The 27301-nt window shown below is 38.7% G+C and overlaps 1 protein-coding gene across 1 annotated transcript in view; it reads right to left on the reverse strand.

Annotated features, from left to right (window-relative positions):
• Nucleotides 1-1882: 1882 nt before the first annotated feature.
• PTPRZ1 (protein tyrosine phosphatase receptor type Z1) overlaps nt 1883-27301 on the reverse strand; it is a 139437-nt gene continuing 114018 nt past the window's right edge. The window contains exons 14-30 of the mRNA XM_065628937.1: nt 25007-25098; nt 21654-21739; nt 19362-19382; nt 19090-19186; nt 17569-17651; nt 16694-16828; nt 15282-15416; nt 14082-14245; nt 11622-11757; nt 10490-10636; nt 8296-8389; nt 7917-7990; nt 6769-6897; nt 5144-5290; nt 4710-4852; nt 3943-4078; nt 1883-2393 (exon numbers count right to left, since the gene is read on the reverse strand). Of these exons, the coding sequence (XP_065485009.1) occupies nt 2253-2393; nt 3943-4078; nt 4710-4852; nt 5144-5290; nt 6769-6897; nt 7917-7990; nt 8296-8389; nt 10490-10636; nt 11622-11757; nt 14082-14245; nt 15282-15416; nt 16694-16828; nt 17569-17651; nt 19090-19186; nt 19362-19382; nt 21654-21739; nt 25007-25098 (1960 nt within the window). The 3' untranslated portion in view covers nt 1883-2252. The remainder of the gene's footprint in view (nt 2394-3942; nt 4079-4709; nt 4853-5143; nt 5291-6768; nt 6898-7916; nt 7991-8295; nt 8390-10489; nt 10637-11621; nt 11758-14081; nt 14246-15281; nt 15417-16693; nt 16829-17568; nt 17652-19089; nt 19187-19361; nt 19383-21653; nt 21740-25006; nt 25099-27301) is intronic.

Consider the following 27301-nt stretch of genomic DNA (forward strand, 5'->3'; position numbering starts at 1 on the left):
CTAGGCCGGAAGTGCCAGGGGAACCGCGTTGATAGTACCATGCACGGCTGAGATGATCAAGCGGTGGCACAGAGGTTTCACATTTGCGTATGGATGTAACAAAACTTGGGGCTGTGAAGAAAAGGTAATTAGGTAGTTAGGTCGTTTATCTGCAAGGAGGCAGGGAGACCAGGGTGGAGAGACAGAGGGATAAAAGTGGATAAGGGAAAGAATAAGCAAGGGAAAATGGAGAGGAGTAAAAGGGGCTGCATACATGCTGCTGGGCAGTACCCTTGTGCCTCATGCCTGATCGCTGCTCTCCGTCCTGCCTTCTTTTTATTTTTTTTTTTATTATTTTTTGTTTTTTTAAAGAGGGCAAGAGCAGGAAAAAGTTTGCTTTACCGGTAGCTGTTGAGTCATTCTGTGCCATTCTGTCTCCTGGTCCGGCGCCTTCATGCTTGTTTCATGTATCAACAGTGTGAGAATTCTTAAAAGTTTCCATTGCTTAGGTTCCCCTAAATTCGTTTTGGCTTTGTTACAGCTCCACCTGCCCTCAGTCCCACACTTCTGAAGGGGTCTAGATCTATCTGCTGACACACCAAGGTCCCTCATACAATCTTGCCTTAGGAAGGAGTTGACTAAAATCTCCAAGCCCACATCAGGTCTGTCCTCTCCTGTCCTTAGTTTTCATTTTAGTGCCCATTAGTTTCTTATGGCATCCTAGTCCAGAACTGTATCTCTGCTCTCAATATTTCTACTCGGCAACAGAATGTACCAAAGTGAGAAGATAGTTACTCTCACGGTCTGTGTTAGTTTTAAACAAAGATCTATTCTGCTCCAGGTTTCTCCACCTTCTCGGTGCTGCAACCTTCGGTACAATCAGTATATTTTCTTGCCAGCTGACAGAAGCTGGCAGAAAACAGCCGAGTGACAAGCTGAAACATTTTGCTTTTGTTCCTGCAGATATTTCTCGCTTTATTGCTTCCCAGAGTCGGGCTTTTGCTTTGCCAAAGGAGGCAGCAGAGAGCTCAGCAGCTGATGACTGATCTGAAGCAAAGCCAGCATGGAGAAGTCTTTTGAGGGGGTACTTAAGTCAATTTGGAGGCCTGGGATGCCTCGTTAGCCTGTGGGTGACCAGACTGGGAGACGTGCAAGGGGAGGCTAAACCAGGGGCTAACGTGGACACTATGGGTACGGGTGGAAGCAGAACAGAGATCAAATAACAAAATGTAAGGTTTTCTAAAACTGTCTTCTGAACTCGCAGGTTCCACAGGAAGAGCAGCCATCTCCAGGTCGGCCTCGAGTCCTTGTTCTGGTGAGTAAGAACTCTCCCATGTGACAGCGAGGATTGTTCACTGTATGTGGTAGACTGCTACACACAGACTGGGATATTTATATTTATTTTTGCAATGCCATAGGTAAAAACAATTTAACAATGCCAAGTACAGGTGTTATTCTCATAAAAACTTCTCATTTCAAAACAAATGATTTCTAGTTCCCACAAAAAGTTAAAATCACATGCAGCTATACGAAGGTTAATTGCTTAAGATGCACAATTATATATCAGAAGACTTTGTTAAAATAAAAACATACTGGACTACGTAATTTTAACAAGGCAATTACACAGAACTAGAAAACTGACTCTGTAGTAAAATATAAAAATCTACAATTATAAATATAAATTTGGTCCATGGAGTCACTACAGAAGTAGCAGTATTTACAGTAAGTATCAGATTACTATTCTAATTGTCTAACTGAAGTCTTAAAATGTTGAATGTTATGGAGAACAGTATTTTATTTACATTCTACTATATTAAAAGTTGTATTTCTAGCAAATGTAAATTGTTATAAATACAGCAAATAAATCAAATACTAAAACCATGACATGTTTGTTTGTAGTGGAGAATTCCCTAACATCTATAAATATGATAATTTAAAGTTAAAAGTAAAGCCAGATAAATCAAAAACTAATACTGGAAAAACATACCACAATTCATTTCTTAGAAACACTGTAAAAGTCAATCAAGTTAGTCCAGACATAACAACGTATTACAAGAAATCTTTTAAGAAAAGGCACACATTGTTAATGATAAAAGTTCTGCAGTAAAGTCATATGTAACAGAAATGACTTTGAGTAAAGGTCGGGATCTGATTATACATATAGTGACTGGACAGATTTCCCCCCCCTCCAAAGTATAAAACTGAAAACAATGGTAAACTCCAGGTGTAACTGGTGTGATGTAGGTACGTGTGTGTTTAATTTGATGTGTTAATTAAACTAAAGATTCTAAACTTTCAGCCACATTTCCATCGGGTAAAGCTGAGCCATTACTGTCCATAGACGCTGAAGGGTTTTCTTCTTGCCTTGTGCTGACAAGGCTAAGAATAGCTTTGTACAGAAACTGGTACTGCTCCTGGAGAAGAAAAGAGGACAGAGTCGGTGCGTTGTCAGAAATAATAACACTAGATTATCTTGTAACACTGTTATTTGAAATTAATTAACAGCTGATGTGTCAGTCTGTTAATGTACCATGCTCCACAATTTACTGTGTTACTCAGCAGCTTCATTAATCTTCTGACTAATGGCTCCCAATTTAAAGCACAACGTTAAGGAACACAGTACAGGTAGGGGAGAAAACTGTATTTGAAACAAAAGATTATGTGCTAAATCTGATCCTTGTTAAAGTCAATCGCAAAGTTCCCATTTGAATGGGGTGAGGATTAGGGCTACTATTTGTCTGTTGGCTTTTTTTTTGCTCCTTGAATATTTTCTCAGTTTTTGCCCCCTGAATTCTATGCAGGCAGATTTTATTTTCTTTTTTTTTGGTAATTAGAGTTGCTGTTTATGTTTTTGAAGACCCTGCCAAGTGTAGGAAGAAAGATAAGACTTTGTAGGAAGATTCATGGAGCCGCAGCGTGGGCTGGGAAGGGCGAAACAGCTGGATATTCTGTGCAGGGAGAGTGGGCACAGCCAAGGGAACAGCGGATGCCCTGAAGGGGCAGAGGAATATTTCAGGTTTGAGGATGGATATATGAGGGTGAAGAATTTCTGTGATGGAAGGAGTGGGGAACAGTAAGACAGAATGAATAGAGTGGGGTTTAGGGTCTGGATTATCAGGTTGGACTAAGACATGTGTGGTAGAAAGAGCAACGAATCTGAAAATCTGCAGTAGGAGGACGGGAAACTGGCGATCTGAGATAAAGGGCCCTGGTATTTGCTGAAGGCTCCTGGGGCAAGAGGAGCGAAGGTCCTGATGGTGCTGCTGAGGTGGGAAGAGTTCCCGTTTTCACTCCACTGTCTGCCAGGCAGCTCAGTCTGGGCCAGCTGGGCCGGGCAAGGGGCGGACACATCTGTCAATCCTGTCTCATGTGATAATGCTAACCCTAACGTTTCACTCTTGAAGTGTTTCCTTATTGCATCCATTGTAGCTCTGCAACTGTCAGATTATAGTAGGATGACAAAAGGGGCAGGATTTGTAGTTTTTAATTTCTATGATAAATTTGCATTTGTACAACACTGACTTAATAAGCAACACTTATTTGTTATACTTTTCATGTTTTTTCTTCCTGTAAGCACAGTGATAACGGTGTCAAGTGACCATTTAACAGATCACAAAAGATCAAAGTCCATCCTGAAACGGAAGACTGGGGTAAACACTTCAGGGTTTAATACAAATTTATTTCTGCTGAACTAAAACCTTCATTTACATGGCACAGTGCAGATTTTATGATGATGGTGGCAGCTCTGCACATTTTGAATATGACCACTTAATAACCACATAACAGGTTTTCATGGGAATTACTTTGTTTTGAAGTCCACTACAGCACCTCTGGAAGACAGTTTTGATTAATTCATGCAGAAACTAAGATGCCAGTGGTTCAGTAATGTTGCCATAAGATCTAAGCATGTTAATAACAAAACACATAGGAAAAAAATATGCACACATTTTGCTTATTACTTACAATGTCTGTAAAGACTCCGGGCCTCATCAAATTTATCATCTTCGCTACCTGGTAAACATCCACTGAGTTCTCATTTTCCAGTTGATGCATCAGTGTCGTTAATGCACAGAAAGTGCCTGCTGTCACCCCTCCATGCCTTTGTAAAGTGAAAAAAAAAAATGAAAACACACACAAAAAGGTTCTAGAAACTGGATCAAGTTTAGACAGCTGAAGAAAATACAAAATCCAGGGTAAACTGATAAGATTAATTTCTGTCATGTGGTCTTTATACTTTCTGAAATAGAACTGGCCAGCAGTGCCTTAACACAACCTTCACAGAACCTGGCTACAACTTCTGAGAGTCTTTAAAAGCCAGTCGTATAGTTATTTCTCTACAATCCTATTCTAACCACAACCTGAAGACCTCAAGTCCTTCAATATTTCAACATTTCAGTGTTTTTGGCCATTAGTAAACAGCTGCAGAAGGGTAAGGTGCCTTATCTAAATGGTCTTACTTTTTTCAGTAATAGACAAAGAAGCCCTGATTTATTTCCTCTCCTGTGCCCCACTCAACAATCATCTGGAGTATCAAAATGATTGAATTGAAAAGAACATTGAAGCGTGATAAAATAGAAATGTTTCTCTTGTTGATGCAGCCAAAACAGAAGCAGCAGCACTATTGTTAGGTGCAGACTTTGTGCCTTGTTTCAGTGCCTTTCACTCTAAATGAGATGAAAGGATGGTTCCACAGACAAAACTCAAAACAAACTGAAACCTGTGGTTCTTACTCGTCATGTACAATCATGGGTCCATCACGGTTGGAAGTTTCCTCTTTGATGATGCTGATCAGTTCAAAGGTTTTACTAATAGGGCTATCAGGATTTGGCCATTTTGGACACTGAAAATGCCTCACTTCAAGTACATAGTCATCCTAAAAGAGCGAAAAAAACCATAAATCAATTTGTTAGAAGATTGACTGTCTTTATTCTTATCCCTCACCTGGTTCCAGTCTGGCTCCAGCCTCCAGATACAGAATCCCACCACTGTGGAGGTCGGACTATCCTATTCCCCACGTCACCACATGACCTATAGAGGTTACACCCTCCCTGGGTGCTACAAGGGCATGGAATCTTATCACTCATTTACCACAGAAAATGAAACAGAATGTAGGCATTACCTTTAACAAATCAAGTCCTGAGTTACATGTTTATGACACTGTTACCTGTGTAGCTTCTAAAATAAAGTCTTGGATTATGAGCTTCTCCTCATTAGACAGACACTTGTGTTCTTCAGCAATCATAGTAACTTTGAAGCTCTCACAGTTTATAGGCTCATCTTTGTTTGGCCAGTATACAAACTCGTCTTCAGCCTTTGCAAAAAAAAAAAGCAGCCATAAAAGTAAGTAATGTTGCACTCTTAAAATAAAACTTAATCCAACATAATAAATAACATGTCACGTATGTAATCAATGCAGCCAGCTAGATTTAAACTGACAAATCAAAAATCGAGTGGTATTACAAACATCACACGTGATGGTTTTCAGACATCTCTGTAGGGCTCCTGCTGAGAAGAGCACCGTAGCCCGGTGGAGAGAGCGGCCCACATCACAGCCAACGTGTGCAGTGCTGCGCCAGATGTCCGGCCTGGCCTCCAGGCTGCGCCCAACTGCCCACAGCCCATGGCTGTGGGATAAGCTTAGTTTATGGACTGTAACAGAGGAGCCTGCAGGCAGCTCCCATGCAGCACCACGAGTATGCCACCTTTGTGGCCTTGGAATCATCTAAAAGTGCAGCAAGAAGCTATCATGAGACCGTCCTTTCTGTTTGACAGCAGAAATGATGAACAGAGTTGTTTACTTTTAAGAAAATCCTATAATAGCTTGAATGACGAAAATGGGGGTAACCCTTCCATGGACAGGAGCTGCATGGCATGATGTACCTTGATCAGAGATTCATTCAATGCTGCACAACTTGGGGTTTCCAGCATCTGAAGGGAAGCAACATTATCTATAACACTCTCTCTTTTACTGTGCTACCTCTAATAAATAGCATTTTAAACGATACTTTACAAAGTCTGAGTGCTTTTTTTACAGGGATCGTAATAAACCAGCACTACCTGGCAAAACAACCTCCCTTATTACAAGGGCTAACTTAAAAATACATCTGGTCTATAGGAAGTGTAACATTCATAAAACATTTGATGAGAAGAAAAAACCTAACATTGTCTTGGTTGTACATGTTTTTCCAATCAAGCAAGACTCTCCAAAGCATTTGCTTGGCTTTCCTCCAAACTCATTACCAAACATGATGCCTTCTCACATCTTGAGATTTCTCTAAGTACCAACCTAAAAGCTCTCAGATATTCCCACATATCTAGTAACCAAAAAACATACCCATTTGTTATTAAATTACACGTACAGGATGAAAATTTGAGCTTCCTGTGCTGTTTAGAGTCAGATAAATCCCTGCTAAACAAGCATTTGTTTGTAACTTTAGGAGATGAGCAAGAGAAATTCAAGTTTCGCCACTTACCTAATAATGTCTGAAGAAGCCATATTACATCTAATGTAAAAGTTCTGGAGCAAAACTAACCTTACATAATGGTTACTTCTGCTGTTCAGCTCTTTTTATAAATTGTACCGGAATGATTCAATAATTCTTCATGCCAGCTGCAATGTGCCCAGACAAGGATCTCCAGATTTCCATTAGATGATTTGGAGGATTTTACACTCAGCACAGTACTATTATTTTTCAGTTGTTTTTTTCAAAATCCAAGATATTGTCTCACGTACTGCATATTTCAAAAAAATTCATACATAGACCCATAACAATCAGGTGTGAAACTTACCATATTTTGGCTATCAGGAAGCATGACTATTAGCTGGGCATTATGGTCCCATATCATTCTCCAGAAATCCTTGATAGTGTGTAGTAAGGGATGCTGGGTAATAATGAACTCATTACTTTGATAATAACCCTGCAAAACAAAATCAACAGACTTGGAATTGATGCCCAACTATTAACATTCAAAGGAAGCTTCTAGTGGACAGAGACAGAAGCCTAGAAAATAAATTGCAGAGTTGTGCCTCCTTTGGCTTCCTGCAGTTACTAGAAGGATATAAAACTTGCATTGTAGTATTTTCCAGATGTAAAGAATAAAATCAATTACACTGAAATAATTTTTTAAACTTAAAAAAATTTGATCAAAAAAAAAAAAAAAGGCAAAAGAGATCAGTGGAGCCTGGAACAGGTGACTGGGAATGAAAATAAATTAACTCAGACACACATACTAATTGTTCTACATCAACCAGACTTCCAGAGGAGCCAGCAACCTGTAACAGATAATAGCATACTTTAAAGATCTACAAAAATCCCAAGAGGTCTCTTAATTTGTACAGATGTCCCAGATGAACTTCTTGCCACAAAAGATAGCTGTTTTGCACTAATAGACCTGATGAAGGATCGTGCATAAACAGCACTGCAGCGAGGTTCCCGTCTCCTCCTTGAATGCCCAGGAAGCATTTAGTCCTCCCCTAATGAAAGGGAAAAGAATCGAAGAAAACCCAGGGAGCAAAAAGCTAATGGGAAGCTGATGAGCTGTGGTGCCTTGGGCTATGCCAGTTGCTAAAGCTCTGTAAGATGAGCAGGTAGGAAGGCAAACCACAGTACAGCCACTGAAAATTAACTTAGTTAACACTTTTAGTTCATCTCAAAACATCCTTTCACAGGTGGCATTTAGCTTAACCAGTTTTTAAAAATATGATGGGATTTCTGGTTCTACAGATTGTTAAAACGCAATGCACCTCATCAAACTTAAGGACAGTAGCAACAGTAATAATACTTCCAGGGGGAAGTAACTCTTTCAGGTAGAGTGACTGATGTAAGAAAGGAGCTTTCAAAATCAGGACTGTGCTGCCCTGACTCGGACACACGGCAGCTCTGCAAGCAGCTATACAATGGGAAATTGTTTTTCACCAATACAGTTAACTGACTTACCATAATATAGGAAGCGTTGATGTAGTCTGTCCCTTCACCGGACAGTGATGAGATACTCACTCTAGATCTTTCCACTGTAAAAAAAAGTTATGAACTAGTATGTATGTTGCAATGACTTGTACATTATAGCAATTATTTCACCTATCTCATAGTAATGATAACACTAAGCTCTATTAATCAGGATAAAGTGTTATCTAGCCATCTATTTTGTTTTCCCATATGTAGTACTTAAATCATTTCTTCACTAAAAGTACTTTACAGAACATTGCTCCACACCAATGCAGATGTCTGCAGTTCTTACTGAGGAAAGATTAAAGGTTTGACACATATGGTTCATAAACATTTTGCCACCTAGAGAGGGTGATTTGAAGAAGCTTACCAGGAATGATGGATGAAGTTCGGTTTTTTTCCCTGTTACATTGTTTGAGTGCAGTTGAATAATCACACTGCTGTGTGTTACACTGGCTCAGTAACTGAAACAAGTTAAAAAAAAAATCAAGTCATTGTACAAAAGCCAATCCTTCACTGGTTGCATTACACAGAAGGGTGCCCGTATTTCAGGTTAGCTGTCTCTCTTAACCTTAGGTATCTAGGTATCTGGCTAAATTACTTAGCAGGTCATCAGAATCTTTTTTCTTCTCTGTCAGTTTAAATGATTCTTGAGCCCTAGATTGAAAAGCATGTCTTTGAAGGAAATGCCACTTTATGTTGTTCCCATGTCCAGCCCCTCATTGCTTGTTGCCATCCTGGTGTCACAGCCATTTTGCCTGCACAGTTGTTTGTGTAACTTTAAATAGTTTTGGAAAACAGTAAATGTCTGTGCAGAAAAATCTGCAGTATAGCTCCTGATGTGGGGCATCTAGATATCTCAGTTATGAGTTGATTTTCTCTCCAAACCTGTGAGAGGAAAATCGAGCTGATCTGGGGAGCGTCTCACTTACTTACTTGTTTCAAATAATACAATTCAAAGAGACAATACTACGAGAAGGAACAAGTGTATACACAAATATATACACCACAATCCTGTATATCTACTTATTAGGCATGAAATAAGTTTGGAAAGCAGATTTTTCCTAGTTTTTAGAATTTTTTCATGATTTCTAGTAAAATCAACCAAATCAAAATAGTCAAAAGAATTCGAAAGACTTTTCCATGAAGTTTTGTGCTGGGCATGTGTAGCTTCCAGAAGCTGCTTGCTTTGGAAAAACAGATAGCAAACCAGGGAAGTTCCATCAAAATGAATTAGACCACATTTTTTTTTTTTTAAATCTAAACCAGTTCTTCTGTAAAACAAGACTCCACATTATTCTTATTACTCTAAAATTTTAGCTTGCAAAGGAAGATGAGATTGAATTAGACATGTCGCTTTCTGATATTTGAGTTCTTGAAATTGGAGCTCTACATGGCTCCTGAAATTTGCACTGCACACTCTGCGTTTATATATATTTACATGCTCTGTTTGTATATATTATGTGTTTTATTCTTTCATCTGTGTAGGAAAGGTGGGATGCTTATTTCTCCAAGCATATCACAGAAGAGAGAAGAGTCCCTGCTTTTCCCTAGGAAAAACTGGTGCGACACTGTCGGATCATTCAAACCAGCGTAGCAGCAAACTGTGTAATCCTTTGGTATGTTGTTCCTATTCTGTTGTTCTGTATTGTTCATTATCTTGATGAAACACTAGTTACTGTGCCTATGTGACCAAAATACTTCAGAAAATAAATATACTGATATTCTTCATAGCCTTATTATGTACTGACATTATCTGCAGACGTATCTGCATAAGTTTACTTATGATCCAATATCTAATTATAGAAAGAATACACATTGTTCCATGCAGTCCCCCTTAGAATTAAAATCCTCAGAGAGGACGGTTCCAATGTTTCATTTCCTGTTAAATTAGGGAAAGCTAAGTCTGTTTCACCACAAAATCTGGAAAACATTTACATGTGATTTACTTCTCTGCATTCAAATTTATTTTAAAAGGCAGGATTTTCTGTGTTTCCTCTGTAAGCGAACTAGTGAGCGAGCTGGACTTCCCATTCTCCCCATGAGTCAACGAGCTGTTTCTCTCACAGATTCTGGGCTGTCACCTGGCTGGGTCGGCTCTTTGCCTGTGGGACTAAAAGTCCCACGCACATACACACTGATCTCCACATCCACAAGCACCTAAGCGTTCACTTATCACCTGCTGAGGTGAAGTCTCTCTTCTAGTCACTACTAAAAGGGAATATGCTGATTGACCAATATAGCCCATGACATTTTTACCAGAATGACATCTTTCCAGACTGTTATCTGTGAGATCGTTGTGCAAAGGCATGTAAGATTTTCCACATTCTACTTACAGCCTATTTCTCATGCTCTTTTTTTAAAATTTCTTTTTTAAGAGTATGCAAATAATTGTTTTGTCCCAACTGACTGCACGCATTTGTTAAATTGCTCTGAATTTAGGCTCAGAAGTTAAATTTTAGACAGAGGAAGCTCATTAAAGTCGTGTTGTGATGATACCTACTTTTAACTCATTCAAGCTTGCAAGACTAAAGCTTTTCATGATACTATCTTGGAGAGCTCACCTTGAATTGTTTCTCCAGTCTGGTCTTTCCTGTTGGTCCAGGTATCAAGAGAGCATTCACATAGGCATGGATGTGAGTTTCAAGAACTTCAGTTTCTTTACTGAGTATCGCTTCGACCAATGCATCATGAATGAAGATGTATTGCTCCTAGGAAAATAAAACCAAACATCTGAGCTCTAATTATTTTCAGATACCCCTGGAGACCTCTGGCTAAGCTGCCACTTCTGACATGGTCAGTATTTCTTCACAGTGTGGTGCTCCAGGGGAGTTTTCTCAAAAGTGATCCTCTACAGTGGAGGCTGTCCCTCCTAAGTGACAATGCACATTTACAAGCACAATTGAACTACACATGCAATGTATATATGATATAATACCAAATCCCCACCACCTTTCATGTTCACAGACAGAGTTAAAAATGCAAGCACAGCCTCGAGTCAAATTTTCAAGTCAGCTTGTTCTGTGACTCTCCCTGCCTTTCTTGCAATAAAGCCATCACTCCCAGTGCCTACTGCTGTGCTCTATTGTCTCTCTCACATCCTTTGGAACAAGTGCTCCTGCAGTTGTTGATTACCTCTTTTTCTATTGAAAGGCCCTGGGGAATCTAACCACCTGTTCTTGAAACCTGAAATAGACTTTCAAACGCCCTGCTGTTGTCCTTATTGTTTTCTTCTGGTCTTTCACTATTCTATATGTAATCTTCAGTTTAAAGCAGCTATAGATAATTTTCCATCTGAAACAGGTTTTTTTCCTTATTTTTATTGCCTGACAGCAACTGTTTGATCAGGTTCAGTGAAGATCTGAACACCTGACAGTGGTGTTTCCTTAAAAAAATCTATGACAAAAATGCATGCCCTGCCAAGAAAGTGCTATTGTGGGAAGCATGTTTTATACAGATTTCCTCTCTGCTGATAATAAACAGACAAGAGCACACAGATTGGTAATTTCTAGTGCATTGCTCTAAGTGAGCCTAGAAGAATGTATCTATAACAACAAGGGAAGGAAAATGGAAAGTCCAGTCTGGTGACTGGTTGCGAGTCTGTCTGGTAGTGCCAAAAAGAAAACCAGATCATCTCTCCTCCTGCAAACAGAAATGGTCTCTAATAGTGTCTCACCATATATATTTTAGTCTTACCTCAGTCTGCACCAAGTAGTTCCTTTGGGTACGTATGTGTTTTAAGAATCCAAATATGTTGACTGTCCCTTCATGCTGAATTTGCTGCAGCATGCTGTCTAACACTATGTATGTGCCTGTCCTTCCAACACCAGCACTATAAAACAAAAAAATAGTCTTGAGCCTGAAGTAAAACAATAACAAAAAGAACTGTTTCTTATACATAGCTTTTTCAACAAACTGGTGTGTAGAATATCATTGTATTATACACTTTGCTAAAACTTCAAGGCTGGTAATGAAAAAAATCTTTTCAACTCAGCTTTTTCTTTGTGCAAGAATAGATATAAAGATAATTTTCTCAAATTGATTTTTAATGCATCAATTGAAATAGAACTAAGGGGTTTCCTGCAGGTCTGCAATTTTTAGGCTTCTGATATTCCTTAGGATACTTCATCAAGTTTACCTAGAAAAGGTGGCATATGTCAGCATATGGACACAGTTAATGTGCTCAAGTTCTTCTATGTTGAAACACACGTCACCTTAAAGGGAAAGTTGCATTATGCCACTCGTTACAGATATAGGATATTTCAAAGATAGCGTACTGAGGAAAACCCCAGGAAGTGACACAGCTGCGGAAGGTACATCTGTAAAATACAAAGCTTAGTGCTCTCCAGATACAGCTAAGAAGGGAAGCAATGGCTGAAAGCCTTCTTAAAAAGGGAAGATGTAGAAGAAAGGGTTAATCAACTCACTCCTGTTATGAACTCTGACTCATTTAGGTAAAAATGACTGTATTGTAAGATTAAAAACCAACTTTTTTCTTTCATAAAAGATCTAGGTAGGGAGTAAAAGGTCAAGAGGTCTTTTTTTGCTATCTGGTTGTATATGGGAATTAGTCAGTTGTAATTCCTCTCTAAGTTGAGGAAATGTTACATGTATTGGTACATGCAACTTGACAGCAACACTGTGCTGGGTCTGCACGGTCCCTTAAGGGCAGATACAAGCTCAGTCCATACATGCTAATCCAGTCATCTCATTTCTTCCACAGAGGTGGCACAATGGGTACTGTGAGCTCAGATTGCTGTTATAAACTGTCTAAATGTAATATGAAGCTAAAAGGTCTAGGTTATCAACACACTATTAGACACAAGAAAGTACAAAGATTACCAGACACCATCTGTTCTTGGTACGAAAGACAAAACATGAAAAGTACCGAAACACAGAAATAGTTTAAAAAGTTTAATGAAGTTCCTCATATGTGTCCTCCATATAGCCTGTAAAGATAAATAAAAGTTACATTTCTAACATGAGATGACTCTCTTGGAATTCCATAGTGTATGGGGACAGGTGAACTAAAAGCCAAATATAACTGCCTACAGACAGAGGTGAGTTACACCTATGACCCAGTGGAGAGGTCTGACTGAAGCCACACAACTTACCACTGTTCACTTTTTAAAAACTCAATTTAATTGACTTATGATGTATTGCTGATCTCTCAGCCCACTGGCATAGATCTCAGACTTGGTATATTGGGGAAACTCTTATTTGAACAGGCAGGGTGTAGATTGCAGCAGAACAACCAAAATGTGGAATTTTCATTTTCCAAGCTAAAAAAAGATTTCAGTCAGATTAGATCATCCCAGAAATAAAATATCTTCATTTGCAGCATTTGTGAGGCGACTTTACCTGTTGGCTTCCTCAGAGTCAGCTCCAGAAGGACAGAATTCATGAGGAGGTTCTCTTTCCAAATGTTCCATCAAAGGTGAGGTACTACAGTGGAAAACCAGAACCTGCTTATATATTTTACAATAACCCGGTCCTTCACGGGCATTGTGAAGTCATTCCAGGCCCTACAAGCCCTTTTTAACCAATTTTCCCTGAGCTGCCCAGTTTTAGTGAGCACTGACAGAACACCTGCCTGCACACTGTGGCACATGCAGACCTCAAACCGTTCCCCAGAATGCTCCTCCATTGCAAATGGCTGCTAGAGCGCAGAGTAATGTTAAAAACAGCAGAGTTGTACTTCAGCCAGGAATAAAGTGAGTCTTCTTTTGCGGACAGAGGTCCTCTTAGGATTACAGAGTATCCCTGCACCAAAGAAAGCATGAGCCAAAAACATCCTAACGATATAATTGCAGAAATGAAACAATGACTGCTATAAATGTATCTGGTAAGATCATAGCAATCAAGAGAGTAGTACAGAAATGTGCAAAAAAGTAAAGAGAAAAGCATTTTTGCAAAAAGAAGAACATAGTGCAGAGCAGCATCATCTTGTTTACAGCCATTATAGAGACTTACAGAAGTGGCACAGGCAGTTGATTAGTTGGCCTTACCAAGGACAGAAATACCAGCTAAGAAATTAATCTTATTCAATCAGGAACTGTTACATGTGAGAGAGCAATTTTGCTTAACCCACCACTGAATAATTATTTTTTCTGCAAAACAGAAGCAGGGTGAACCTTATGGCGGTAAAAACCACACCTGCAATGAACCACAACAGGCCCAACAGCGTGGCGCTTGGCGTGCGATGCCTTCCGCACGAAGGTGAGCACGGGCAGCGTGTATTCCGGAACACCCATGTCAGGCCACTGGGTATAATGGTACTGAGTTACTATGCGTCCACTAGACCTCCCTTTCTGGGAACCCTGCAAGAGAAAAATAGTTCTGTATGTAAGCAGCCCACCTTTGAAAGGCAGCTCTTCATTATTTTATTTATGTACCTGATAGTTGTTGAATTAGTGCTGCCCCTATTTAGTTAAAACACGCCACCTTGCTCTGAATATTCCAGCTTTCAAAGAGAAGACGAAGGACCAGTGCTTCTGTCCCATCAGCTTAACCGCTGAATGGAAAAGTGACCTGGTACTGTCCCTTAGAAAGTCATAGAGAAAGATTAAGAGCACTGGAGGGATAAGAAATTACAGCTGCTCTTAAGAGTCACCAGCCATTTCTGGCACTCTGCTCCTCTGTTGGGCAGGATTCCTCTCACCCAGCTTTGGTGGTCTGCATGGGAAGTAGCCTCATGTAGGCTGCTTTTCTAAGCTCCCTCCCTCCATGGCAACTCAGAGGCAGGGACACCTTCAGACAGCAAGTCATCTCATTCATAGACTGGTTCCTAAAATAGGCAGAATAAATTACTTGACAGTAAGTGCATTGTGCACTAATTGTACAGGGAGGCTGAGAGACTAGGTGTCTAACATTTAGATGGTTGAAATAAATAAAGCTTTCAGAATCCCCGTCAAAATAGCCAATGTCAGGCTGCTGAGCTGAGAGCATGCTGGTTCTGATTACAGTAAAACAAGGTGTGGATTCACCTATCCTTAAAAAGGAAAATGGACAGCTGAGGTGGATAATTTAATTCATACCCCATTTTCTACTGGCTGCTCTCTTTCTGAAAATGTACCCTCCTGCTCACCAGGCAGGCAAAGTCCACAGCAGTTCTCCAATGTGATCACTGCTTTCTCCCTAATGGTCCTACATCCCACCAGGACAACAAGCCAGTGTCCTCTCAGTTTGTTGACCTGGTCAGATCAACTGAAGTTGACAGGCATCATGGCTGGCTGAGACCTACAGGATTCAGCTTCATGTATACAACAGAAAAGAGCTGCCAACTGCCTTAAAAAGTATTCTGAGCAATGTTTAACCCTCCCTTTTGCCCAACTATGTTTCCAGGATGCCACAAACCTTTTTGATCTTGGTGTTTCTAAGAGTAAAATTCCTCACAGTGTAATAGGCAAGTACATGAACACTCTTCTGAGTAACTAAGAAGTTCCCATATTCTTCACTACCTTCAGCGGGCCAGTACTGGTCACATTTTCTCTGTTAGAAAAAAAACGAAAAATAGAGAAAAAGAGAAATAAAAAACAAAATGTCAAACTAGCAAGGTGAAATGTTCAAATTAAAGATCAAAATCAATGACAAAAACATACAGAGACTCTCAATATACCCAGTTTATAATAGACATGATCTTCAGCACAAGAGAACAAATAATGTGTATTTTATGCTGTAAAGAGAGATGGCTGTGCAGACACTCTTTATCTGGAATACTCCAAAAAAAGAGAGGTTTAAATCATGTTATCAGAGTTAAAGGGCTTTAAAATTGTGGAACTTGCCATTCTATAGGCACTCTAAAGAAAATAACAGATAATCTACAGGAAAAACAGGAACACATTCAAGTCAGTGGAGTCATATGTGGGTTTTGATTGGTTCATAGCATGGGGAGGGTATATTTATACCTGATCAGCAAGTGATCTTGTGTATGGCCAGAATATACAGTAGGGAGCTGTGATGTCCAGCCTTTTGGTTGGGCAGCCATACAGCCTTCTCTAGGAGTACTAGAAGAGTACACGTTTACAGCATGATATTATAAATGATGTGGTGCTCCCAGTGCAGCCCTCACCTGCGTTTGCTGTGTCTGTATCATCTGATAGATGCTTAATAGCTCATATGACAAGACTTACATGCAGTTTAGGCACTGCTGCCAGTATGGGGCAAGTGTGATGCAATGTCCCCTGTGACCCCAGGGTCCATGTACACTCCTATTGCACAGCCAGAGAAATGCGTATGCTGTAATGGGGTTTAACCCCACTTTGTCTCGCTGGGAAAACATGTATCTAGTCATGTGGCAGGAAAGGTTCCATGGGTCCCACGGGGTGTTAACAGGGAGCAGCCAGTGTATCCAGAAAAATTCACCTGAATTATGGCCTTCTCCTTTCCAGGGTCTAAGGTGTCGCTAAGAAAGAGAATGACGGAAAGCAGACTGCTAGTGGAACGTGGTACAAGTTCTGCAGTCTGGTCACACCTAAATATATACAAGAAGTCTTTTTTTCAGTATAAGACAATCTTCTGTAGTTACACCACGTTATTTTCAAGACTTCAGTTGTTGACAAGGGAGTTTAAATGTTTTCTTTAGTTTTGTACTACAAATCCTCATCTTGAGACTTCTATAGCCAATCCTAGAACAAGCAGCTACTACAAACTGTTGCTTTTTGCTTGATAAATGCCTAAACCAGATTTTTAAAAGGGGGAGAAAGGAGTCTGCTAGAGGTAGATCTATCAACATTAGAGAAATAAATAACACACAAAGGTACTCATACCCTTCCTTTCTCAACGAGATTAGTTATCATCACAATAACTTCTACGTTATGTTCCCATATCATTCTCCAGAAATCTTCTGCTGTCGATTTTAGGGGCCCTTGAGCTGCAATGTAGGCTTTTGGCTTGTTGTATCCCTAAATTGAAATACAACAAATGACACTTGTCAAACCACAGTCTGTGAGCAAAAGGAGGTTGGGAGGAGTACATGACATTTTACGTATCTATTTTTAAAGAATCTCAAAAGCTTTTAAGTACTTTCAAATTTATAACTATCCAAATTGCAGAAACACCGTAGCACCAGACGACATATGAATGCAACTGTTATGTCAGTTTATAATTCCAACAAATACGATATACGTTCAAGTGCCTGTGTTCCAGCAGAATGTTGACATGATGGTAATTATGAGACATCTGTTATGATAGTGGTTTAAAAAATGAATCAAGATCATTCGCATATAAATTGCTGACGATAACTGAATAAATGGTACCTCGGTGAGGCTCTCAGACAAATGGCATCTTTCTCTCATGAGATTATCTCAGACAGAAGAATTAACCACTTACCAAAATGAATAAAAGAACAAACATTCAGAAGCTAAATGCTTCTGAAATGAATCAGAAGTGATAGAGCATTTTTTGTTTCATAAAGCTCTTCACTAAGCTGCAACTGCTACAATAATAAGATGGATTCAAGAAAGAACTGGAGTTTTACCTGTGCTTTAACTTTGCAGGCTTAATTTAGATGATTAAAGTTTTTTTTAATAAAATATGTAAAATTGTGCTTTTTTTTTTAATTAAGTCTATTTGCCTTCATACATCAGTATTTACAGAAAAGGCTGACAGATGAATAGGTTGGCAGGTAGAAAAAGACACTTACATCAACGTAGTTGGCATTAATGTAATCAGTCAGTTTTCCATCCTTTTCTGCAAGCTGTGCTAATTTAACCCTAGTATGATCATCTGTAGTAAAACAAGGGAGATAATAAGCATAGTTTTCTGCAATAATTATATTCTTCCTATAAGAAATCTTTTCTAAAAATACTGAAATGAATTTTTACTATACATAAGACTAATACAGTGACAATCCCATATGCAAACATCCTGTGCTAAAGGAATGAATCGGATTCAAAATCCTAGTTTCCCGAAAAATAAACTAATGAATCCAAGGATTCAAAGATTCAGAATTTAGCTGCCTGCACAGAAGCACCTGGGGTCATTTTAGGCACTGGGACATATTCCCCTACAGCCGGGGACCGCCGTGGCTGCGTGGTGTCCTGGCTGTCCTGGGATGTTCCCAACACCAGCAGGCACCAGTGCTTGGGCACAGTCATCCCGAGTTACAGAACGCAGAGCCTGGCGCCTGGAGAGCAATGGGATCTTGGAGAAGCGGGGCAGCTGAGGAGCTTCAGCGGCAGCTGTCGCAGGGTGAGCTGATGCTTTCTGTAGCCTGCAGGGATTATAGGGACTAGAGACTTGATTCAGCTCCACAGGGCAATTCTTGCTACTTGAGGTGCCCTACGCTGCTTGTGCATTGCCCTTTGATAACAAAGCCCCTGAGTTGTCATCTTTTGTACCATCAGGTGCAAACACAGAGTGGCAAAGGAAAATCCCTGACTTTCCTTCCCTCTAGCAGTATGTTCAACCAGTTGGAATGGGATTTCTTACTGCTGGTTTACACTGTCTTCCGCCAGGTGGGCTGATTCTGTATCTTTTTCTGTTAAGCTTTAGTGATGTTGAATGCTGAACATATATTTAATTTAGAGCTTCTTGTTACCAGGACAAAGTTGAAATACTATAGAGAGTTAAGAAAAATATATTAAGCCACCAAAATGATCAAGAGCCCAGAGGCAACAGCTTCAAAGGGAGCTTAACAAAACTCAGTAGATGTGTTTTAGAAAAGAAAAATCTGGGATAGTGAAGAAGGGCAACACAATGGGAAAACGTGTCCTGGCTAATGAAGCTGACCTTGTGGCAGGGCACAATACCCCGTAAAACCAGTACATTCATATTTATATATGACAGCAAATATATCCAGGAATTGTGAAGCTCCTAGAGAAGATAAATCATCATTATTCCAGATCAAAAATGATTATTTTGGCAATCAAAACACCGCTTCTTTGGCTTTATAATGGAATTATAATGAAATCTCCCACCTCCCTTTGGGTCATCACAGAAAAGACAAATACGTCTTGCTAACACATGCTCATCAAAGCAGCAAAATGCCAGAGGACTGACTTGAAGAGATGTGAAATATCATGCTGCTCCTCTCCAGGCACTTTGCTGAACAGTACCCAGAGCTGTCAGTGTAGAGGTATTTTTTTTTCCTCTAATAACATATAAATCTATATTTGCCTATAAATATCTCTGAAACAAAACACCAAGTGATGCATTTACTTACAAGCAACAATGTTTATGTATCGATTCTTATTCTTGTTGTCAGGATGATTAGAGCTGTCTGATGTAATACCTAGATCTACAGTACAGCTCTGGATTTCCTAAAAAAAGAAGAAAAAAAAAAAGTATGTCATACTTTAGTTAGTACTAAGACACATAAAATGTCTTAAAATACAGTAAGTCAGCACAAAAAGAACCACAGCCTTATACCCATTTATCAATGATATTTTACAACTACTTCATTGCTAAAAAAAATGCAGTGAAATAATTCCTTACCTGATAAAACTCTTTCAGTGTCTAATGAGGGAATGAATGCAAAAAAAGTAAAAAAAATCAAATTCCACAGCACAGAACAAATGGATAAAAGTGTTTATATAAATTACAATTACTATATGGAAAACAGTTATGGTCATGCAATATATATCTCCATAATAACAACAAAGCTGACATAACTCTTAAAGGAAACAAGAGGCAATTTTCCTGTTAGAATACCAGCATCTGTTTTCATATCATTAGCTTTAATGTTAGACCTTAGGCTGGTGAAAGCTTATACATATGAGCAACATCGCTGACTTCAGACAGATTATCTATATATTTAACTGTTCATTGGATGTGTTACTGGTCCTTATAACTGCAGTAGTTTCTCTGGGGAATGGCTTTGCTGTCTTTGCATCCAGCTGTAAAACCTCCCCTGGAGCAGGACGGTGTGTTGCTGATCTCAGGGCACTCTGGCAAAGGACAGCGTGACAACTCTCAGTCTGCCACCAGTTTCTCAATGAACCCGACATTTTTACAAAAAAAGACAGAGACAGGCCTGAGAAGGCAGGCATAAAGTCTATAAAACTCACTTTTTTTTTTTTTTTTTAAATAGTATTGATTACTTTAACTCTTTAACTGACAGGAAACACTTATAAGGTCCTCATTGTTAAGTAGGAAATACGTTGTCATGACTAAAAATACTATAATGTTTTCCAACACTTTTAGGATTTATTTTAATATTAATCACCTTCACCTTCAGCTATTTAAATATATATACGAAAAGTGGTTACCAGTCTGAAAATTACATTTTAAATACGAGTAGTTTTAAAGTAATATAAATAAAAACCTGAATACCCATGTACTCTCCTCCCCAAATGTAAGTTGACTCTGCAGAGACAATGACTATTCAATTTTTCCATTTCTTCTAAGTTCTTTATTGGTAAAGAAAAGATCAGGACGCTAATTGGGGGTAGTCTGTAAAGCCAAAAGGGATCTCCAAGACATGATAAGGAGATTGAGTTTTTTGTAATAGTTAAAACAAGCGTGAAATAGTTGAGATGGTGTGGGTGTAGCTCAGTGAGATGCAGCATATCTGGTGTTTGCATCACTGCTGCAATTTAGGAGAAGAACAATTCAGGCTGAACAATTTGACTTGTGTATTGCTGTCCCCTCTAATGGTGAAAGAACTTTGTAACTGTTGTATTTACACACAGTCCTTCAATGTTTGCTCTTATTAACTGCCAGCCCAGCTGGAGCCCAGTCCTGGCAGTGTGTACACACACGAGTAACATGTGAACAGGTACTGGACATTCACAAGTATTTACAAGTTCGTCCCACAATCAGAGAGATGTTTGAACTTTAAATTAATTGGAGAAGAAATGCTGCTGAAGAAGGTTAGGTGAATGGCATGGAATTTTTTGTCCATTAGATCATAATACCCTGGCTGGGGAACCAAAAGCTAAACCCCGAAGATGCAAAACCATGAATTTCTTCACTTTCAGTATTGTTTTTGCACTAGGAATATTGCCATCATATTTTAAATTAATAGAGATCAATTTTAAAACTTGCTTCCATCTCAACTGACTGATTTTGTTAGAAATCCTTGTCAAGAATCTTAAAAGCATAGCTTTAATTAGATAATTTGAGTTTATGATGTTTATTTTATGTGACTTAAGTTAGAACATATCACTCCTTAAATTGCTTGTAATGCATATGAATGTGAAAAACAATTAAGTTCACTAGTTACATATGCTGATAGTAACATTATATGATGAAAGCATATGCTTTGAAGTTCCGAAATACTTCATGTGAACCATATATTTTAAGACAGGAACTGTAAAGCTTTGACAACTACTTATGAAGACTAGATTAGCTCCCCTGTTAATCAGAAGTCTTGCCAAGTGTACTCATTATTACTTCCATATTTTTTTCTCTGTAAATGGAGCAAACAAATGTGGGTGGCTTCTGCAAATTCAATTGGCATTAGTGTTGGAAACCCTTTAGATCTAAAACTGTATCTGATTAACCATACAGATTGCATTATCTTTGCATAGTTTATTCACACAATCATTTAGTATTTTATCACAGTGATAAATGTTGCCATTTGCGTGCCAGTCCTATTAGCTTTTACACATCTCCCTAGTCCTTATGCATAAACAGTCCTTACTGGGCTCACAGTACTTGTATTTACATGCATTTATGAAATTGGTCCCCAAGCCAGAATGTAATACCCAGTTCGCTGTTTCCAGGCATTTGAACTTAAAATTATTTGTATGTGCTAAGAAGAAAGATGACATCATAGAGCCATACCTCAAATTCTTCAGAAAAACCATTACTTGCATGTAAATCTGCAACATGTTTTGGAAAATGCTTTATTGGAATTGCTCCAACATCATCTTAGGGATGGGAAAAGACAAAAAACATATTTATGAAGAATAAAAAGCGAGTGACATATAAAGAAGTTTATACGTAGGCAATCCACACAACATTCTGAAATAGAATTTTTGGCATGAACTTTGGGCATACAGCTCCCACAAAATATAAGCACTCTTTAACATCATTAACATTTCCAAAATCATTCTCTAACACTTATACATTTCTAAATGACCATTTGCAAAGAAGATATAGAAAATGCCTTCCTAGGTCTTGCTCTGTCTTTAAACCCTCAAAATCAAGGTGCTGACTCTGCAAGATGCTGAGCTTGTCTGTAAGTTGAAGAGCACTCAGAACTACCTGTGAAGTCAAGGGGAAATGGGAGGATTGGGAGTTTACTACACGATGTTCAATGGGAGAGGTAGGAGCAGAGCTCTGAATGACATTGGTAAAGAAAGGATGATCAGGCAGAGGAGTCTGGGTGCTTTAGGCTGATTCGTGTTGCATTGGGACTCTAATACAGTACATGGACTGGCTACATAGTCCTGAGCCTACTATATGGATGTACCATTATACCAGTAGCATAATTTCAATTCACGTGTTGCACGTTTGCATTGGCATCCCAAGGAAACAACAACTAATTTTCATCTTTAACTGCATGAGTATTTCAGTAGAGATTTTTCCCCCATTCTCCCCTTGACTCTGATTACCTGTTGATAAATGATCTTATCTCTGATCCTGGGAGTACTGACTGCAAATTTTCACATCAGGTTTTAAGTGAAAGATCCAAATTTAAGACTTTCTGGATACTCACAAAGACAACAACTATATTCTTAACCAATAAATGCAACTTCTGGGTCCTGATACTGAGTCTGAATTTTCGTCTGATGTTTATACATTCACATACACATTTCAGTTTTACTTTACACAAATACAGAAAACGACTCTTGTATAGAACACGCATTAGAGATCATGTCAAAAACCTTTGGGACTTTTAATCTGCTCTTTTCTGCAAATACGCTATGTAAACAAAGTCATCTGTTCTGTTAATTAATTACCTGTTAAAGGATGATATTATTTCAGCTACTTTTCATTCTGAAGAATACTACTTTTTTTTTTTTTCCCCAAAGCCTTTCATGGATTAAAAATATGTTTATTTCACAATTTGTAATTTCATCACTGTTCCATATGAGAAAGAAATATCAAAAACATTGAATAAGGACAGATGTTCAGCATTTAGGCCATCTAACAAATTCAGCTTTTAGTTACAAAGAATTTGTTGATTTGTATTGGAATCCATCTGGTCTTCCACTTACATGAACAGATCTGAATACAAAAAGTGAATTTATCTAGTCAAGCCTAGGAGAAGCTGAACAAATGTGTAACATGCTTCATAGATGAAACCTGGCATAAAGTGTTTATTCGAATGATATGCAAACATGAAACCAGAAGGGAAGGTAGACGACCCTAAGGGCGAGGACAGTAAGGGACACAGAGATCTCAGGTTTGGTGGTGTTACTGTTTTTTTTCCTTGCCGGTGCTAATCTTCCAATTCAATCACTTCTGACTCCAGGAATACATTTTATATCTGAATGGCAGGTATCACTTGAAACTACTTAAAGGTTGATATTGGGTCCTAATATTGCCCTGTAATTCATTATTTGTTCTAAATGTGTCTTTGAATTACACTGTGAAGTGCCAGGGCATTTTCTGTGAATAACTGAAATTCTCCTATCTCTGCCAATGAAACCCCACAAAAGGAAAACTTAATATATAATGAGATCTGTGGAGTGCGCTTTTAGTCATAATAAAAAATTAAACTTAGCAGTTACAAAAGGCTCATCCTACTCTACACTCTTTGCCAGTATTATACTATGGTTAGTCTCAATTGTTGTAAAATTACACTGGTGAAACACTTGTCCAAGAGAAAACACAAAACCTGCTCACTTTACATCTGTTCCACACAAAATAAAACAAAAATATTTCCTCAGTGCTTTCAACTTTTTCCATGAAATATTTTATGTATCTTTCAGTCACTTAGAAACACTTTTCTCTTTAAGTTAATATTTTGGAAGGAAAACCTCCAGCATCTTATTTTAAGCACTCAGAATAACTGTAAGTGCAATTCTGTCTTATGGCAATGGAAAACATTATCTCCCTGAGGTGAGCTGGTCAGGAAAAAATGCAAGAAAATTATACAGCTGTACTCCAATATAGTTAATGATAGTGAGAGCAGAGATTTCCTATAATGATTTCCACTTCACATTCATATATAATCACGTTTTCTGAAATCGAGCTACATCCCTGCCTATTAACCATTTAGAAGAAGGTTATGCATCCCCTAACAATAGCAATCAATACAAGAGGCATCTAAAGATCCCTACGATTCAGTTACAACAGAAGCCTAATGTTCTGGATTTATTTAATTAATTGTCTTTACCAGCTACCTACACAAGGGCTGATTCTGTTTCCCTTAGTCATTCCAAGGGAAACCATCCCCTTTTGTACAGTTTGCAAAAGCATTACTTGTGGAACAAGATATCCTTCTCTCATGTGTGAAAATGTGGTTCAGGATCTGCTGCAGAATTAATCTATTTAAGGTACTTTTCGTTCTACTCAGATTGAAGAAGCTGGGAGGGCTGCATGTGCTCCTCCGATACTCTGAGGAGGAAAGAAAAGTAAGTTTCTCCAAATAACTGTGGTCGATATGGAACCAGAAGATGCTAATAATATTCTGCACTTGTGTATCATTTTCACGAGAGACTCACAGAGAACCTTACTAGTAGTAAACGTGCTAGTAAAATCTATCAGTTAAAGAAAACATTGTAATTGCAAATGAAACGCATAGACGAGGCACATATTGGTCCTGCTGGTAAATAGGTCATGTTCTATAAAATGCGACAAATTCAATTAAAGGAAGAAATACAGCAGACTGTGTTGCTTGTGTAATCCTCTACTTTGTGACAATGAACCAGAGCTATTTAGTGTAGCTCAAGTTTCTACACCAGAAGACTTTTCTAGTGAGGCTACACCTCAAATGGCTAAAAGGCACAGGGCATCTTTGAGACAACTCTGTAAGGTGAGGATATTTCTCTTCTGTGTTACCTACAGGAGAGAATATTAGTAACACTAGTCTCTGCCTCCATCAAGTGCACTTGTGTTTATTAGTACAAGGGGGAACAAATCTGGTTTACAGACATTACAGTATGTGAAGAATTAATATGGACAAATACAAGGCAGGTTCTTCCAACAGCTAACACCAATCCACAGAACGGTTGACAAAAAAATACCTGAGACTGGGAAGACTGGAGCTGGGGGAGCAGAAATCACTCGAGGTGATGTATTATCTTCTAAATAGAAGTGAGCAGTCTGGAAACATTTCCTAGAGAGGAAGAAACGTAAATAAATATTGCAAAAATAAAACATTACCTGAGATCTTTTGGAATTCTGGCATTATTGAGTAAGAAAGAAAATCACAGTTTTGAACACCAGTTTTTCATGGAGTGTCACACACTACTGCTATAATACTGCTATAAATATTCCCCCAATACACCACCAAATTATGCATATAACCTGAAGACACTACTTTAACTCAGCATTATACAGATTCATGCATCTTTACCTATACCAGAGGCAGAAGACAGAGCACACATCAGACATAGCGAAAGCTGAAAGAGGAACTCTGCATCAGGAGCTACTGGAGATGCCGCACAACTCCAAGTATAAAAAATGCCATTGTCTTCCTTGCTTATCCAAATTCACACACATAATTACTGTTCCCTTTCACGCGACTATGCTAGCATGAAGATGGAGCAACGTATGAGATCAGCTCTGCTAATTCATCAATCGATGCTACTGCAGACATAGAAATGCAATAAAAGACAACATGCCCTGTAACACACGAAACGGTGGCTCCGGAATTGCTATAACTGGAGCTAAAGCATTTTCTCATAATGTAATCGCAACACTGAGGGGCACCTTAACCAAGGACTTCCTGAAGCTGACAGACAGAAACGGGAATTTATAACTCCAGGAGATGCTAGCTTTGTTGCAAAAACATTGAAGGATGAATACAAATTGAATCAACCTTAACTATGACCCTCAAAGTTATTTGTATCTATGCTGGAATCCAGATGTGAAGATAATAAGAATAGCATCTGCTAAGAGTCCAAGCTATTCAAGGGACTAAATAACCAACTGCTGCTGTAAGCATTGCAAAGCCTCTTTAATTAAAAAATCTCCATATGATTAGACATGCTAATAACAATCTTTACTCTGGGTCACTTAATCTATTTGTATTATTATTCACTAGCCATTAAACTTAAAAAGAAATATATGCATCAGGAAAATGTTAATCTAATTTTATATTTACAAGATTCTGCTTCTTCAAAGCTGTTGGCTGAAGCTATTGTACAATTGTTTGCTATTTTGTGTAATCACTGTTATTTTACGTTCTGCACTGTTCCTGTATCACTGCACTGATGAAAACCCTCATATAATAGTTATAACCAAAAAGAAATTTTGAAGCTACTTTGAGGAATAGGTAGGGAATACGCGGATGTTGTTATTCTTTCCAGAACCATTAATATATATCATAAAGACTTTGGTAAGCTTATTTGAACTAAGCCTTTGGGAAACATGCCCATACTCTTGGAATGTGTTGGGAATTTTCTTTCTTTGTACAATGCAGATCCTCTTAAAGTACAAGAAAAACTGGGCAGCTACATCAAAGGGAAAATTGTGGCATGCAAAATAGTTCTGGTGATTCACATGACAAATACATTTGGATTCCAGCTAGAATACTCTAAAAGTAAATTTGTGATGGTCATAGAGGAGACTGGGCTTTGCATGACATGTTTGGAATAAGACTATCCATTATGTACTTGGTTTTACTTAGAAACTGCAATTTTGGATGCAGACCAAGAAGACATTCAGGATGTGCCTGGGAACATATTCCTAATTTTTAAAGAGGCTCTGACATTAGCACTCCATAGAGTTAGCAGCTGCCGAGGTGAGAGAGGCTGTCTCAGTGCGAGTATAATACTCGAGAGTCTCAGGACTGTGTGTGAAACGTCTGTGAGAGGCAGGCAAGTATCAAAGTGCCTCAAATCACTAAACACTTCTGTGAAGTCTGGCCCTGCCTGCTGGGTACAAAGAGTATTGATGCATTATGTTTATGAAAAACAGTGCCAACCAAACCTGCCAACTAGCCCGACATTAAACCTTTAAAAGCAAAATATGTCCTCCCCCTGATGCCTGCTGCTTATGAACAATGATCACACGTAAAGTTTAGGGACTAACATTACACAGTTTTGTCACCTCCTTACTTGAGAAAAGATTGAGCTAAAAAGAATTTAATTAGCATAATGGCTTTCACATCTAAAGCAGTACTTAAAATGTCCTCGTAATATGCCATACATTCACTGTCCCTCACTGAGCTACTGTATCTTTAATCTTTAACAAGTTAATTGTGGCTGAAAATAAATTACACCCTTAGCACATTTGGGAGACAAATTCATAGCAGTTGACTTAACCTGTAATAAGACTCATAAATAGGCACTCCATCTGCTTCTGTATCAGCAGTG

The sequence above is a fragment of the Caloenas nicobarica genome, chromosome 1, assembly GCF_036013445.1.
Source record: "Caloenas nicobarica isolate bCalNic1 chromosome 1, bCalNic1.hap1, whole genome shotgun sequence".
Classification (NCBI taxonomy): domain Eukaryota; kingdom Metazoa; phylum Chordata; class Aves; order Columbiformes; family Columbidae; genus Caloenas; species Caloenas nicobarica.